General features: G+C 40.9%; 1 protein-coding gene across 7 annotated transcripts in view; it reads left to right on the top strand.

The window, feature by feature from the left end:
* The window catches only part of caska (calcium/calmodulin-dependent serine protein kinase a), a 133,229-nt gene that overhangs the window by 41,100 nt on the left and 77,076 nt on the right, over positions 1–15,053 (top strand). For all 7 annotated transcript variants that reach the window (XM_041951242.1, XM_041951240.1, XM_041951238.1 and 4 more), the window contains exon 2: positions 3,791–3,903. In XM_041951242.1, coding sequence (XP_041807176.1) covers positions 3,791–3,903 — 113 coding nt within the window. The remainder of the gene's footprint in view (positions 1–3,790; positions 3,904–15,053) is intronic.

The raw sequence follows: 15,053 nt of genomic DNA, 5'->3' as shown, positions 1-15,053 counted from the left end.
TGTATTTGTGTGTATATGTTTGTTGGTGGGTTGCTGTGTCTATCCACTAATTGAAAGCTGCTCCACTGGTGAACCCAGCCACCTGCTGGATTTCCCAGTTCACCCATAGGACAGGGACAAGAGTATGAAAGAGAGAAGAAGTCCCAGAAACACATGGAGGTGAAACAGAAACAGTTTTATTCACTCCACTTGTTCTTTTTGCAACCAAATCTTCCCTTTCAGTGTTTTCTTCTCTCATTTTGCTGTGCATTCAGAGCCTGCATGCCACTCACAGTAAAAAAAAAACTATCCAGGGACCCAAATTGTTGTAACTTAAGTTATATCAGGCAGACTTCTCTTGTAGATCATTCATAGCAAATTGACATTGCACAGGTCCACATCCCAATGTTGATGTTCACAGTATGCACCTAGTCCAAAAGGAGCTGAAGAGGAAAAGAAAGGTGAATTTGATACCGAGCTAAACCTACTCTTCAATATGTTTGACACAACTCCTACCCCTGTGTGCTCAGGCAATGTGTCTGTCATGTCTGTCCCCATTTCACACCTCTGCTGGGGACTCTGCTCCCCTTCCCACATGGGAACCGTTAAGAAGATGGCTGCCTCTCCCTCTCTGAGTAAAGCCCCAGTTCAGAGGTCAGCCCACTGTCACTCACTGAATGTACCCAGCCCTTACACTGGCCAGGTGGAAAGGGAGTTCACCAGGTGTCTAATAGACAAAGCCAGTGTGCCAGACTCAGTCCCATTGTGTAGAGCATGTGCTGAACAGCTTCAAACAGGCTTCCATAGGGTTGGGCAATTGTCTCTATTTTCATATTGTCTCGTCATTGTTATTCAAGGTCACTGAGTAATCCAGTCACCAGGTGGATGACTTCGTATTAATACTAAAGAAAAATGGAACAGGATATTATGGTTTCCTCTCAGAGGCCAAAGATTATCCTAATGGAATAATATGGATAATCTATTCATTCATCATTGGTTCAGCAGCAGATATGCCACTCCACCAGAAAAAATCTTGAAATGTGCACTAGAGCACAGATTATAAGATTATTTTTTGTAACATCAAAGTTCTGGTATTAAATTAGTTAAAATCACCTAAATATTAGTGTAGAAAAAAACCAATTGCAGACCTAAGCTATGGAAGACCTCCTTCATCTGTCCTGTGCCAAAGAAAGGACTTCCCTGTGCTCTCAATGACTACAGATCTGTGGCACATTCAGAACATGCCCTGAAGACCTATGAGAGTCTTGTTCTGTGGTACCTAAGAATCAAACTGCTTTCCTGGAACCACTGCAGTTTGCATACCAGCCACACATCAAAGTGCAGGATGCATCCTCTTCCTTACATATGAGGCTTTCTTGTGCCTGGATGAGCAGGGAAGCACTGTGAGAGTCATGTTCTGATTTTTCCAGTGCCTCCAACACCATCCATGCCCTATAAGGAAAAGGCTACTGATGCAACTGCATCCTGGCTCATGGACTACCGCACTGGCCAGCCACAGTATATCAGAGTGGATGTCAGTACCTCTGGGGTTGTGATAAGCAACACTGACTCAGTGTATATTCTCCTCATCATCCTGGTAGACTGCAACAGATTCTTCTCAAGAGTATCCTGGGACATGGCTCCATTCATCTTTCCCTCAATAATTTGGATTCTGCCAGTACCATGAGAAACAGGTTCACACCATGATACTTCCACCTCTAAACTTCACTGTAGATATGGTCATTTTAGGGTCACATGCAAAGAGGTTGGTCTGTACCTGCTCTATATGTAAAGTGTCCTGAGACAACTTTGTTTTTGAATTGAGCCATTTCGCCATCAAACATCGTCCGATTGTTGACAAAAAGTTAGATTTCTGTCTCGTCGACCATACTACATTCTTCCAATAATCCACAGGCTTCTCCAAATGCTGTGTAGTGAACTTCAAACAATCCACAATGTGCCTTTTCTTCAGTAATGGATTCTTTCGGGGTGATTGTGCATGGAGACTGTGATGGAGTGCATTTCCTATTGTTTTCTCTGGGATCACTGTACCTGCTGCCTCCAGGTCTTTCTGGAGCTCTTTTTGAGTGGTCCTTGGCTCTTAAGCTACTCCTCTCACAAACTTTCGGACTGTCTGACAGATGAAGTACCTACATGCACTGAACTAGTTGATTTTAATTAGCACAGGTAGGAGAACTTAATAGTGGAATCTGCTTGTTTAGTGCTTTTTCTCACTGTGATTAATACTTTTTTTCCTGTGTCATCCCACCTCATTGCACACAGCTTTTTTTTATTGACTGAAATGTTGCTTTATCTGTGTAGTTTTCCTGAGTTAATACCAATGTGTGTTCTAATTTAATGTGAATTTCTGCATTGGGAATAAGCTCAGTAAAAAATATTTTTATAAAAATATAAAAATGTGGTGTGTGTGTGTGTGTGTGTGTGTGTGTGTGTGTGTGTGTGTGTGTGTGTGTGTGTGTGTGTGTTAAACTGTTTACTACGTAATGTACTACATCCAGTTTCTGTATTGCAGGTAAGCAGGTATAGAAGCTACATGGACAAGATTATGTACTATTATGTGCTACTGCCTTGCCTGTGTGTCTATTCTTCTATCTATCCATTGCATCATTTATCTGCACCAGCTCCCCTCCATCCTCCCAGTGGCTAAACCTTATGTTCCCAACATATACACACATTCACTTTCTATATATATCAACATGTATATCAACACACATTATTCCACAATGTGTACAGGTCAGATCAGGCCCATTACCCCTATGTTGTGAGTGTAGTGATAGCCAGGAGCTCTATTTATGCAGTTTGTGTATTGCACGGTAACCCTGACCTGATGGCTTGTTAATTCTAACCTGCAGCCCTTGAGTGGTAGACCTCTGTTTATCCAATTGACTGAATGGGATGATACATTCATTCCACAGGAGGGATGATTCAATTTGTGAAATCTCTAACCTCAGCAATGAGAACCAAAGTGCAGTCCTGTCTGTCCTGCTTGCACTGATTTTGTGCATGTCTGTTGAGCGTTGTGCAGGAAACAAGCATAACCCCCCTTAGCCTGTTCTTTTTTCTTTTTTTTCCCCTTTATATTTTCCTTTTTTTTTGCCTCTTGCTTCAGCATTTTAGCCTAACTTTGATGTATCCAATAGTAAGAGGAGGAGTGGAGTAAGGGAAAGAGAGTAGGGTAGTTGTGTATTGATAAAACAACCTGCAGTGAGGTCTAGACAGCCAAACTCTAATTTGTTTTTTCTGATATAGTAACCTTGTGCTCAGGGAGACAGTTAATTTGTCTCAGCCCAGCAGATGGAAACATACCTAATTCACATTCTGTTTGTTGTAACATTTCAAGCAATGTCTTAAATTTCATTTGACTGTGGAGTCTACCGATTGAGCAGAATGATTGTGGTCTGCTCAAATAATCACGCTCAGGTCATCATGTAGAAATTGCAACATGCCTCACTCTCACCATTCTCGTCAGTCGTTTCTGGCCACAGCACAACTGGTTTCAGCAATAAAGCTCTAAAATGTCTATATGTTACCTGCCCAGGACCAAACAGCAGGCAGACAAAGTTGGCAACTAGCTGGTGAACATAGTAGGAGTATTTAGGAGCTAAAAAGCCAGATATTTCCCTCATGAGTAGTTAGAGACCTAAACCAAGCTGAAGGAGAGTGAACATTGGACTGACAGTCATCAAGTAGACAGAAACACAACTCCAAATAAAAACAGGTTTGCCATGTTAAGTGTATAAGGTGATGTTTATATAAATGTTTGTTTTCTTTTTTTACCTGTGTTGTAAAGGGGTCCCTTCAGCGTGGTGAGAAGATGCATCAACAGAGAGACGGGGCAGCAGTTTGCTGTCAAAATCGTAGATGTGGCCCAGTTCACCTCCAGTCCTGGACTCAGCACGGAGGGTAAGAGATCAGACTCTTACTGAATCTCGCTGTTATTTCTCTCTGTCTATTACTCACTCTCTACTGTTTCCAGTCGTGAGTATTACTGAAGACAATCACTTTTTGACAGTCTCTTATTCATCCCACTCTGTTATACACTAAAAGTCAATGCGAGGTCAGACTTTTGTCCCTGTTTATGTGAGAGTGTCTTTGTTTTTGTTTTTTTTTGTTTTCCACTGAACACACACTCTGTGGAGGAGGAGAGACTGAATGAAAGATAATTGGATGGTGGGTCAGAGGGTGTTAAGACAGAAGCTAGTAGATAAACTCAGAAGGCAGAAGAGAAATTTAGAAGAATGTAGGACTTAGAAACATGGCAAGTTTGCAACAGTCTACATGTACAGGGGTGCACATAACTTTTTTTGTCAGGTATTCAGGGGAGTAACGGGAGCTGGTATTTGGTTCTGTCCCCATACATAGCATGGTCTTATAAACACAGTTGTCCTCGCTGATGTCCACTTCAGCTTCCTGCATGGTAGACCAGTGGTCCCCAACTTTTTCTGTACCATGGCCCAGTTTAATGTCTGACAATATTTTCACGGCCCAGTCTAAAGGTGTAGCAGATAAAAACAAAATAAAATGATAAGATCGGCATTAAAAACTGTGGTATTTTCTCTTTAATAATAATAATAACAATAATAATGAACGTAAATCCACTTTTTAGTCATGTCAAGACGACCTGGCTGCAGACTGGCACTGTCAGGCACCACCTGTTTTTCAAATTATGTGAAAAAACAAAATAATGGAAATTATTTTTTCTTTCTGTCCGGCCCAGTACCAAATGATCCACGGCCCACTAGTGGGCCGCAGCCCACAGGTTGGGGATCAATGTGCTAGACAATGAAGATGCATCTGGCTGAGATTCTGATAAGCTGTCTCCATCCACTGGTCAACAGATGTCTCTATGGTCATCTTTGATGGGTGAATGTGCACTTGGCCTGAGAGAAGAGTATGTGATAGATCAAATCTTTAATAAACTTTTATAGTTTTTATTGTGTTGAGAAATGAGAATCCCCTCTTCATCATGCACTGCTTAAAGGCAATGCAAGAGACAATTTAACCACCTTTTTGATTTTGGAGTAACAATCTGGATTTCTTGTATTTACTTTTTGGACTAACTCATACTCAGGACGCTGCCAAGCTTTTTCCTGGTTGCTGCGTGCATCCATTCTCACACGGTTTAGTCTCTGTGAAGTTGCAGCATGGCCTCATATTTCTGAAGAATAGTGCACTTCATTGTGTTGCTAAAATGGTGTGGGTCTTTGCATTTCATGAGGCCAAGGATCAAAAAAGGAAAAATGATCTCATGACTTCAGGGAATCATATCTGATTTCAAACTCTTCAATTAAACCCCTGACTCAGTTTGCAATGTCCCTATCAGCATCCGCATTAGAAACAGTGTATGTGCTGTAGCACTCACCATTGAGAGTGTGTGAACTGTCCATTGGCCACCATGAGTTAATCTTTACACTCTCCTATGGTCAACCTTTCTGTCTGAAACCTATTGGATTTGGTCTACAAAATGTTGCTGATGTCAAGCATGTTGGCCAGAAAACACTGAAAACACTGCACACTGCAGGTCACTTGTCACTGGTAGCCAGTTGCCTTTGGATGGATGGCAATAGTCAGATATTTTCAACAGTGTGTCATGCCCAATGCTAAGACTGTACCATTGCAATGTAGAAAACAGATGGATGTATGGATGGATATCTTACATATAAACTGGCTACATACAAAAGTATGTGCTTGTATTTGATTTTGAATATGGGTGGAGAACCTTCTTATAATTTTGTACGTCACCAGGCAGACATGCTGCGAGTTAACTGATGTGAGATAATTAATGTTTCTTTGAGGAGCTCTACCTGCCACAGTACATGGTAGCCTTTTTACCTTCTAATTCTCTCTCACTGATTAAGAATGTATAATCTGGCATGACAGGCATGTTATTTTACTTCTTCATAGCAGACATTAAGTGCTCAGGCATTTGTACAGTGAAAATGTCCTCTGTAAACACTCGCCTTTTCAGGTCGTTGTAAAAGGTTGGTGATCCACTCTCAAATGCAGTAGTAAAGTAGATATAGCTGTATCTCTTTTTCGTGTGTCAAAATTGGGTATCATCATATTTTCAGATTTGTCCACAAGAGGCAGGTATTCTTGATTTGCTTCATGTTGTTATTCTTCCCCTGTGAACTGCTGTACGCGCCTGGTGGCTGGTAGCAGAATCAATCAATCATAGTTGTCAGTCCGGGTAAAATGAAAGCTTGAAAAGACTTTTTAGTGCCAACTGGTAAATTTGGAATCTGTGTCTTCAGATTGTTAAGTTTTAATCTCATTCAGTTTTATAAATATATATGAGACTGTGCCACAAATACAGAGGAAGTCGGCCAGGATTTAGCAGAAATATGTGAGATGAAACTGAAACATACCAAACACCGCTTGTATCAAGGTACACTTTAGTGCCAGAACATCTGTGTGAAGAGCAAAGTTCACATTAATGTTCTGTAAAATGATCTGGCATGTTAAAAAGTAAAGCACAGTGAACCTTGGATGAAAAAGGAAATTGCGTTATTGAAAACTCCTTCACCACTTTCGCAATTTGTACTCACCAAATTGCTTGCCAGACTGGTATCTTTGTGGTGACCTGACAGGACATCCATTTTCATGGTAGTCCCATTTGCTGGAGTTCTGTCATGTCAGCTTGACTCCTTTTCTACAGCACACAGAGGCTTTTAGAGAGTGAGAGAGTGATAAATCTTGCTTAATGTTCTCTCCTTAGAAACTGTGGATTTTGTTGTATCTCCTCTCATAAAAAGAAGTGATGAAAAGCTGGCTTGACAAATCACAGCAAACTGCTAAATGAAAGATTTCATTGTAGCTTGACTGTGCACTGGTACATTGCCAGAATTTATGATCACATATGAAGTTTGCTTGTGTGTGAATATGTGTGTGCGTATGTGTGCGCACACGCGGTACGTGGTCAGCACACTCCCCAGTCATTTATATCCAATCACCGTCCCTCCTCTGTCGCGCTCAGGAATCAGCCAAACTATGTGCTCCTGCCAGATGACAGCCAGCTGTTCTCATTGTTGATTTGTTTTCATTTTCCCTCGTTCGTGTTACCTGTAGAAAGCAGAGCAGTTTCACTTGAGCGGACAGCTGGAACACAGCACCACAGTAATCAAGCAGGAGCTCACATACACGCACACAAGCACCCTGCACAGAGCTCAAGCCCAGGGAAGTGGGTCAAATGGTTTGTGTCTTGGCAATGGATTGGCCAGCAGGGTTCTTACACACACATACAGACACACACACACACACACACACACACACACACACCAGCTTGTTTGGAGGTCTGTCTGATGAATAGGTCAGCCCTCTGAGGGGATAAGAGAGAAAAGCTAGCCAGAGAATGAGCACAATTCATCACGTGCCATTTCCTCCTCACTTCCTTCTGCCTCTTTCATTATCCAACCTCTGTCATTTCTTCACACTCTCCTTTTCTTCTCTGTATTTACAATGTCGTTCTCTATCCCTCTACTCTTCATTTCCCTTTTCTCCACTTTCTGACCCGTTAATCTCTTCATATCTCCTTCATCTTTCTTTCCGGTTTCCAGAGTCATAAAAGCTACAGCACTGTGTGTGGTTTTTGACTCTTTCTGTTAGATTGTTGTGATATCTTGTTTTAATTATCTGTAAAACCACTGTCAGGTCTTGCACAAACAGTAGCCTAACAAGCACACATACTTTTTTTTTATACTTTTTTTTTTTAAACTCTTTATTTATTGGTATTTTCATTTTTTCCAGAAAGCAAATAACAATTGAACAAACAGTCAGGGTCCGGGGGTATAGTCAATACCTCCAAAGGATAAATTATCCTTTATGTGCATCACATACATTTAAGACACATAACATTGTCACATTTACAACAGAGTCACTCATTGGCCAAATAAACAGTCCATTTCTGCCATCGTTTCTCACCCAGATCTTTTTGAAGTCGGATTGAGTATGTCATTTGTTCAAGGACATGTAGTTGTTTTACTATATTAACAAAGATATCACTGGTGGGCGTTTTTCTGGAGCCAACATTTCGTAATGGCTTTCTTACTTGCTGCCTGCAGAACCTTGAAAAGGTAATTATCTGTTCTATTTTACTGTGCATGAGAAATATTTCCGAGATAAAGGGTTGAAATGATACATCAATGTCAAAACACAGAACCTTTGACATAATTTTAGCCACTTCCCTCCAGAAAATCTGGATGGGAGGGCAGGACCAGAAGACATGAGAAGCACACATACTTAAAGGATAACTTTATTAAATACGACCATTTACTCACCCAGACAATTTGGTGGCATTTGGAGTCGTTTTGAAGAAATTAGCCCCAGAGGAGCGGCGCGTATATCCATATAATGCGAGTACTCGGGGCATCCATGCGTAGCCTCTATAAACGCATAATCTGCGGCGAAACTCGTTCATATTCCAGTATTTTGTTATGATATGCTGATGCAATGAGGACACGACAATTAAGAGAAATAAGATGCACCCATTGACACACTGATTGTAGCAAACTACCACATAGGGTGCTACCTGTCAGGGTTCATTGTCTTATCTTGTCCAAGGACATTATCATGTAGACAGGTATAGGTGGGGATTGAATCGCCAATCCTGTGATCAGTGTATGACCCGTTCTACCTCCTGCGCCCCAGTCTTGAACTCATTCATTATTTACGCCATTGGAAACTTGCAACAAGCTGGATCCAACATTTCGGTTAATTTCACGATGAAAGACGACAAGAGTAGTAGTTGTTATGTCTGTAAAATGATAATTTCATGAGACATCAGCATAATTTGGGGTCTGGATTCTTTCCCCCATTCTGTCTCTCAGAGTTGAAGTGTACCTATGATGAAAATTACTGGCCTCTCTCATCTTTTTAAGTGTGAGAACTTGCACAATTGGTGGCTGATGTAATCCTTTTTGCCCCACTTGACATACATGTACAGTTGTGTTCAAAATAATAGCAGTGTGTTTAAAAAGGTGAGTAAACGTCGAATTTCTTCAAATAAATTGTATTCTAATGAACACAAATGCATTGGGGACACTGCACATTCAATTTCAAAGCAAGAAAACTGAAAAAAGCAATTAAATTTGATAATATTTTACAGAAAGTCAAGAAATATAATGTTAAAAAAATAGCAGCATTGAGATCTGTCTTTATAAACTCAAAAAGAAATGCTTGAAGATTCAACTTTCCTGAGAATCATAAATTAATATTTAGTTACATAACGACGGTTCCTGATAACTGCTTCACATCTGTGGCGCATGGAGTCGACCAACTTCTGGCACCGGTCAGCAGGTATTGCAGCCCAGGACAGTTGTACTACATTCAACAATTCCTCTGCATTTCTTGGTTTTGCCTCATGAAGCATTTTTTATGTCAGCCCACAAGTTTTCTATGGGATTAAGGTCCAGGGATCATGCTGGCCTCTCCATTACCTGAATGCTGTTTGTCTGGAACCATGATTTTGCCTGCTTGCTGTTGTGTTCGGGGTCATTGTCTTGGTGAAACACCCATTTCAAAGACATTTCCTCTTCAGCATACGGCAACATGACTTCTTCCAGTATTCTGATGGACTCAAACTGATCCATGATCCCTGGTTTGGGATAAATAGGACCAACACCATAGTATGAGAAACATCCCGATATCATGATGCTTGCAACACCATGCTTCACTGTCTTCACCGTGTACTGTGGCTTGAATTCAGTGTTTGCAGGACGTCTGACAGACTGTCTGTGGCCCTTAGACCCAAAAAGAACAATCTTACTCTCATCAGTCCACAAAATATTACGCCATTTCTTTTTAGGCCAGTCAGTGTGTTCTTTGGCAAATTGTAACCGCTTCAGCACGTGTTTTTATTAACAATGGGACTTTGCGAGGTCTTCTTGCTGGTAGCTTGGCTTCACATAGATGTCATCTGATTGTTACAGTTCTCACAGGCAACCTTAGATCTTCTTTGATCCTCCTGGAGCTGATCATTGGCTGAGCTTTGCCAGTTTGGTTATTCTCTGATCCATTCGAATAGTGGTTTTCTTTTTCTTCAATGTAAAGGAAAGACATTTCTATGACACTATATTATTTCTGTTGCTCACACTTTGGCCACAGGATCAATACATCTCTCTCCCTGTCTGGCTCTCTCTGACTCACTCACCCACCTAACTTGAAAATGAAAGTGGCATCCCTGCAGCCGTTTTTCTTATTCAGGAGCTAAATAAAATTGATGTGGTGATTTGCTTCTCATTTGATAAAGTATCTTTCATAATCTCCAGCAGCAGTTACTGTGTCAGACATGATTAGCTCACCACATGACATTAAAATGTGGCAGGCTGCAATGCCCTTAAGGTAGCCACTTATCTGGCTTTAGCAGCTTTAGCATCATGTTAGAGCTAGCCCAGGTCTTGTGCTTGTCTTCAAGATTAGCTTAATGTTAGCACTGAAGCACAAGTGGCGCATGGCTTAAAGTCAGAGCTTAATTAAATGTCACTGCATAGAAGAACAATACAGTACCTCAGCATCATAGTGTGTTTGTGATTATGTGCTGTCCTATCCCATTTTTTTTGCATTCAGTGTTCCTGTCCATAAATCACCAGCAGTAACACCATCTGAGGGAATATGTCATTGGGAATGGGGAATATTTAGCCTCCATATACTGTGTATATATATCCGACTGTGTGTTTTTTACATCCTGGCTGTGTCAGTAGGTGAGACAAATATTGAAAGGTAATGAAGTTAAGTGTGTTTGGTGTTGCCTTTTCAACAAATGAGCTTGTGCTCAAGCAGACAGTTCTGTATATTTCTGTTATTGGCTTCAACCTTCCGAAGGTCTCAGAAAAACAGCTGCCTGGAGGAGAATGAGCAGGGACCTGCTGGAAAATATGAATGAATGGATCAAAGGATTGAGAGATTGAATGGAAGGATGAAAACACGCTTTATGGGATGGGCTATGTTTAGATGTTCTTACTGAAAAGCAAATCCCTGTTGTTTATGAAATACAATCTTTAAGATTAACTGGACTGTCATTTGCTTGTAAAACTGCTGGGCATTAGAAAGAATGCACGTTTAAGTCACTTTGTCGTTATTTTTCAGGTCTGGAAGTTCTGTCCACCGCTTATACTTTCTATGTCTATTGTTTTACACTGTTGAAGAAAAAAAACAGGTCCAATTCTGTGGCTGTGGGATTCTCTCTAACCAGAATGAGCTCTGGCCAGGATTATATACAGGGTTACAGGAAACAACAGTCTGAATAAATGGTCTGGGTTTGAGTGAGGTAGTTCTCAGAAAGGAAATGAGAGTTTGAGAGTACCAGCACCCAAGATATGTATTCTGTGTCAACCCCAGGGGAATGGCATCAGAGAGACTGTCTGTCTGAGTAGATTTGCATAGTCTTAGTAAATATTTGTTTTACAAAGCAAAAGGTGAATTGAATTCTGGGCTTCTTGGATAGAACATTTTGCACTTCAGTGTTAAGATTGCTATTGTAATGAAAAAGACCAAAATAAAGAGTGGCTGAGATTCCTGTGATAGTGAAGGTGTGACTGGCTTGGGCTCTCCATAACAATACAACAAAAGGTCTCACTCAAGTGCCTGTTCATCAGTGTACGATAGTTCATCTCAACACAGAATTCAGTGTCATATAAAACTCAGGCACTTAAATCAAGAAACAAAAACAATATAAAAATGTATTTTCATCTATATTTACCCCTTTTGTCCTTTGTTGGACAAAGCTAAGTACACAATAGAGATGACAATCAAGTTGAGTAAGAAAAGTTACAATAAATCAATTTTGTATAGTTCATCAAAGACATCGTAGAAGAGATCGTGAGGTAAATAACTACTTACTTAGCAGTAATTGTCTTACACATTGATCTACTACAGTAACAAAAAATAAAACTGATTGTTTCTGTGGAATATCATGCCAATATCATTGCTGTGTGCCTCATCAAAAATGTGTTCAATATCAATGCAATAACATTAAAGAGGATAGACAAGTACCCCTCTGCGATGCGAAGAGCAGTCTGAAGCTAGCAATAAACTGCTCAGGTCTGTAAGGCAGTTGGACAGGGTGGATGGTAGGAGAGACATGCCTAAGGAAGTTCTCTTGGCTAAGTCTTCTCTTCTCTTGGAAGATCCCTTATCTGATTCATGGATGGCAATACACCTTAACTAAGAATAAGCAAGTAGGGGGTGCCGATTTGGCAGGGGGTATTTAATACAGGTTTGGATCTGAATGAGCTCAATCCTGAGGGGGGTCAGGAAGAAGCAGCTGTGGCTCTATCAAAATAAAGCATACTAACCCTAACCCCTAACCCTGCATTTAAGGAAGGCTGAACTATCCTTAACAGTGGTTACAGTTGTAAGAAAGGGATTTCCTGGAGCAACCTTCTGTCTCAATGCCAATAACGAAAAAGAGATTGAGGATGCTGGTTGACACTGGTTGATGTTGACATCCTAGAGCCTTTGCAGAGGGTGGATCCTCATGGACTTCCTTCACACTTCACAGCAGTGTTGGTGGTTAATAGGACTCTATCTAAATCGAAAATCAACGGAAATGAGCTTTCAATTTAGATTAACAGAATCAAAAGCAGGATCGAGAAAATTATTTTTCTTAAAAGTGTTTTTCTTGCTCTTCACCCCTGCCTACTAAAAATACAGCGTATCTTACCAGTAGTCTGCAACTGCATTTTTCCCTACTGGTGTCAGAGATGCATCCAATTCTTTGATTGATCCTTGATGTCCACCGCTGCTGCAGTTATCTACCAACTAGCTCAGTGTTCATCCTTGGTATGTAGCATCTCACACAACCTTGCTGTGAAGAATGCAGGAGGATGCTGTAGTAATACACAATAACATGGCCTTTCAATTACTATTATGCTTATCTAGCCACGTAACGGCTGACTAAAGCAACTTAACCACCCCATGTAGCAAGCTTTTCTCAGTGATTGTAGCAACATGTTGGCACCGGGTCGTATCTATCATTTTTCCAACCCGGTCTAGATGAAACCACTCCCACTTCTGTCTGAGGAAAGCCTTGTCGGGCCACTTGGATCCAGCTCTGGACCCAGACTGATACCTGCTGGCTGGTCTGCCAGGCTGCTCACAGTCGCCATCTACCCTGGTCTGCTCTTAATCTGACTGTAATTTTTCCAAGCTTGGTTGGTGCGGGACATTCACCCAGCCTGCCTGGCTGTGATGGGTGTGCCTACAGGAGAAACTACAGCTCACAATCCACTGACTCAGCACCACTGTTGGCTGTTTGTCTTACAAGCCAGCCACAAGAAAAACACAGACACAACCAGAGAAGCCTTTATGCTTGACTCAGACTGTTACTCATAGTCCTTCAGAATTAATGTTTACCAGTGTTGTAGAGGAGGAGTCACGAGAACCACGTGAGGGCAGTTTCCATGCGAACACAGCATTCGTCATATGGAAGTTGGCATGGTTTTATCTAAACTGGGTTTGAAAAATGCTGGACACCACAGTGAGAGATTCACTTCCCATAACAAACCTGCTAGTGCACATCACATATTAGTGCTCAGGTTACCCACAAGGCCATCTTCCCTAATGGGGATCTGGGTCAGATGGCACATGCAGACACACAAACTGGGAGCAAATAATTAATACAAGGGGTGATTCAAGGGGGGATAAATGATTTAAATATATAAAAGTAGTGAAGAAACGGTTGAATGAGAAAGGTAATCTATGGTTGAATTATATAGCTAAAACAACTGGAGAATTGGTTGAACCAGCTTGCTTCTCTCACAGTCTAGTGTGACCCGCCAGTGATTTCTCTAATCAGCCAGTCTGCATTGTTTTTTTCAGCTTCAGTAACCACCTCCATTAACCCCCCTCTTCTTTAGTAACCAATTAAAGTGACACTTATTGCTAAGCAGCAGTAAGATGATCTAAAATAATGGGAAAGATACAAAGAAACATCACTTGAAACAAAGGATAGCAGAGACTTATTGCTAATTTGCATATGACACAGTCATCCAGTCGTGTTTTTTTAGGAGTGAGAATCTTATGCTGTGCTATGCATTTTCCATTTTCTTTTCAGCTAACAATAAGAGCTAAGCTACACGAAGCCAAGGCAGGCAGGATTGTCTGAAATGCAGAGGTGTAGAGCTGGGAAAGCATGGTTCAACTACTTAAATTGGTGGGGAAAACAGCAGAGTGTTTAGAGTGTAGAGGTTTCTTTCAACATGTGGCATGCTATCAGAACTTCAGCTAAATAAGAAAGATGCTTGGCAGTTTTAGAAAGGTCAAATCTGTCAGGGTTCTTCTTAGGTTGTCTTCTTAGCTCCTATACTAAAGCCTCATACAAAACATCTGGGCCACCTGCAGCTGGCAGGTGAACAACGACTGCACACTGTGTGTTAAATGGGTACATTAGGGGTTTGGTGGTTCAATACATTACATACAGTGTCTGCACCATAGATTGGTACTGATCTAAGACATAGGATGTATGCCCCCAAATAATGGATTTGTTCACACAATAAAAATATATTTGTTGTTTACCATCAAAGACAGTGTCATCATGTGATTAAGGTATTTACAGAGATTAATGCAGAAAAGAAATGCTTAATTTTAGATCTGAACCAAATTTTCTGGTCATTGCCCTCACTTACAGCGAATGACAATTTGCAGCCCTTTCCAGACCAACAGTATGGTTAGCAGTGACTGGAGTACATTGGAAATGGCACTTTGAGAGAAGAAATATGAAAAATCATATGAATAAAATGGCCTCCCCTGTGTTTTCTGTTTAATAAGCTGTAAATGCTGGTTTTACTCACCTCTTTCACCTCACTGTATTGTGTGATGACAGGTGAAACAGGTGAGTGAAACAGTGTTTATCCACTGGGTGTTATGTCAAATGAGGGTCAGAGGTTTACTGTATTCAATTGATTAATGTATTTCCAGGTCTCCAACACTAGTAGTCTTTGGTTTAAAAAAAATATTCCTCCTGCATATGTGGTACACATATTATCTCATTTTTTGCAATTTAAGAGATTCAGTCTATCCTCAGTTGTAGAAAAATAGGGCTAATCATATGTTCTGTC

Source organism: Chelmon rostratus, chromosome 13 (assembly GCF_017976325.1).
Source record: "Chelmon rostratus isolate fCheRos1 chromosome 13, fCheRos1.pri, whole genome shotgun sequence".
Lineage (NCBI taxonomy): Eukaryota > Metazoa > Chordata > Actinopteri > Chaetodontiformes > Chaetodontidae > Chelmon > Chelmon rostratus.
Note: the sequence above shows the minus strand (reverse complement) of the source record. Positions and strands in the feature narration are given on the sequence as shown.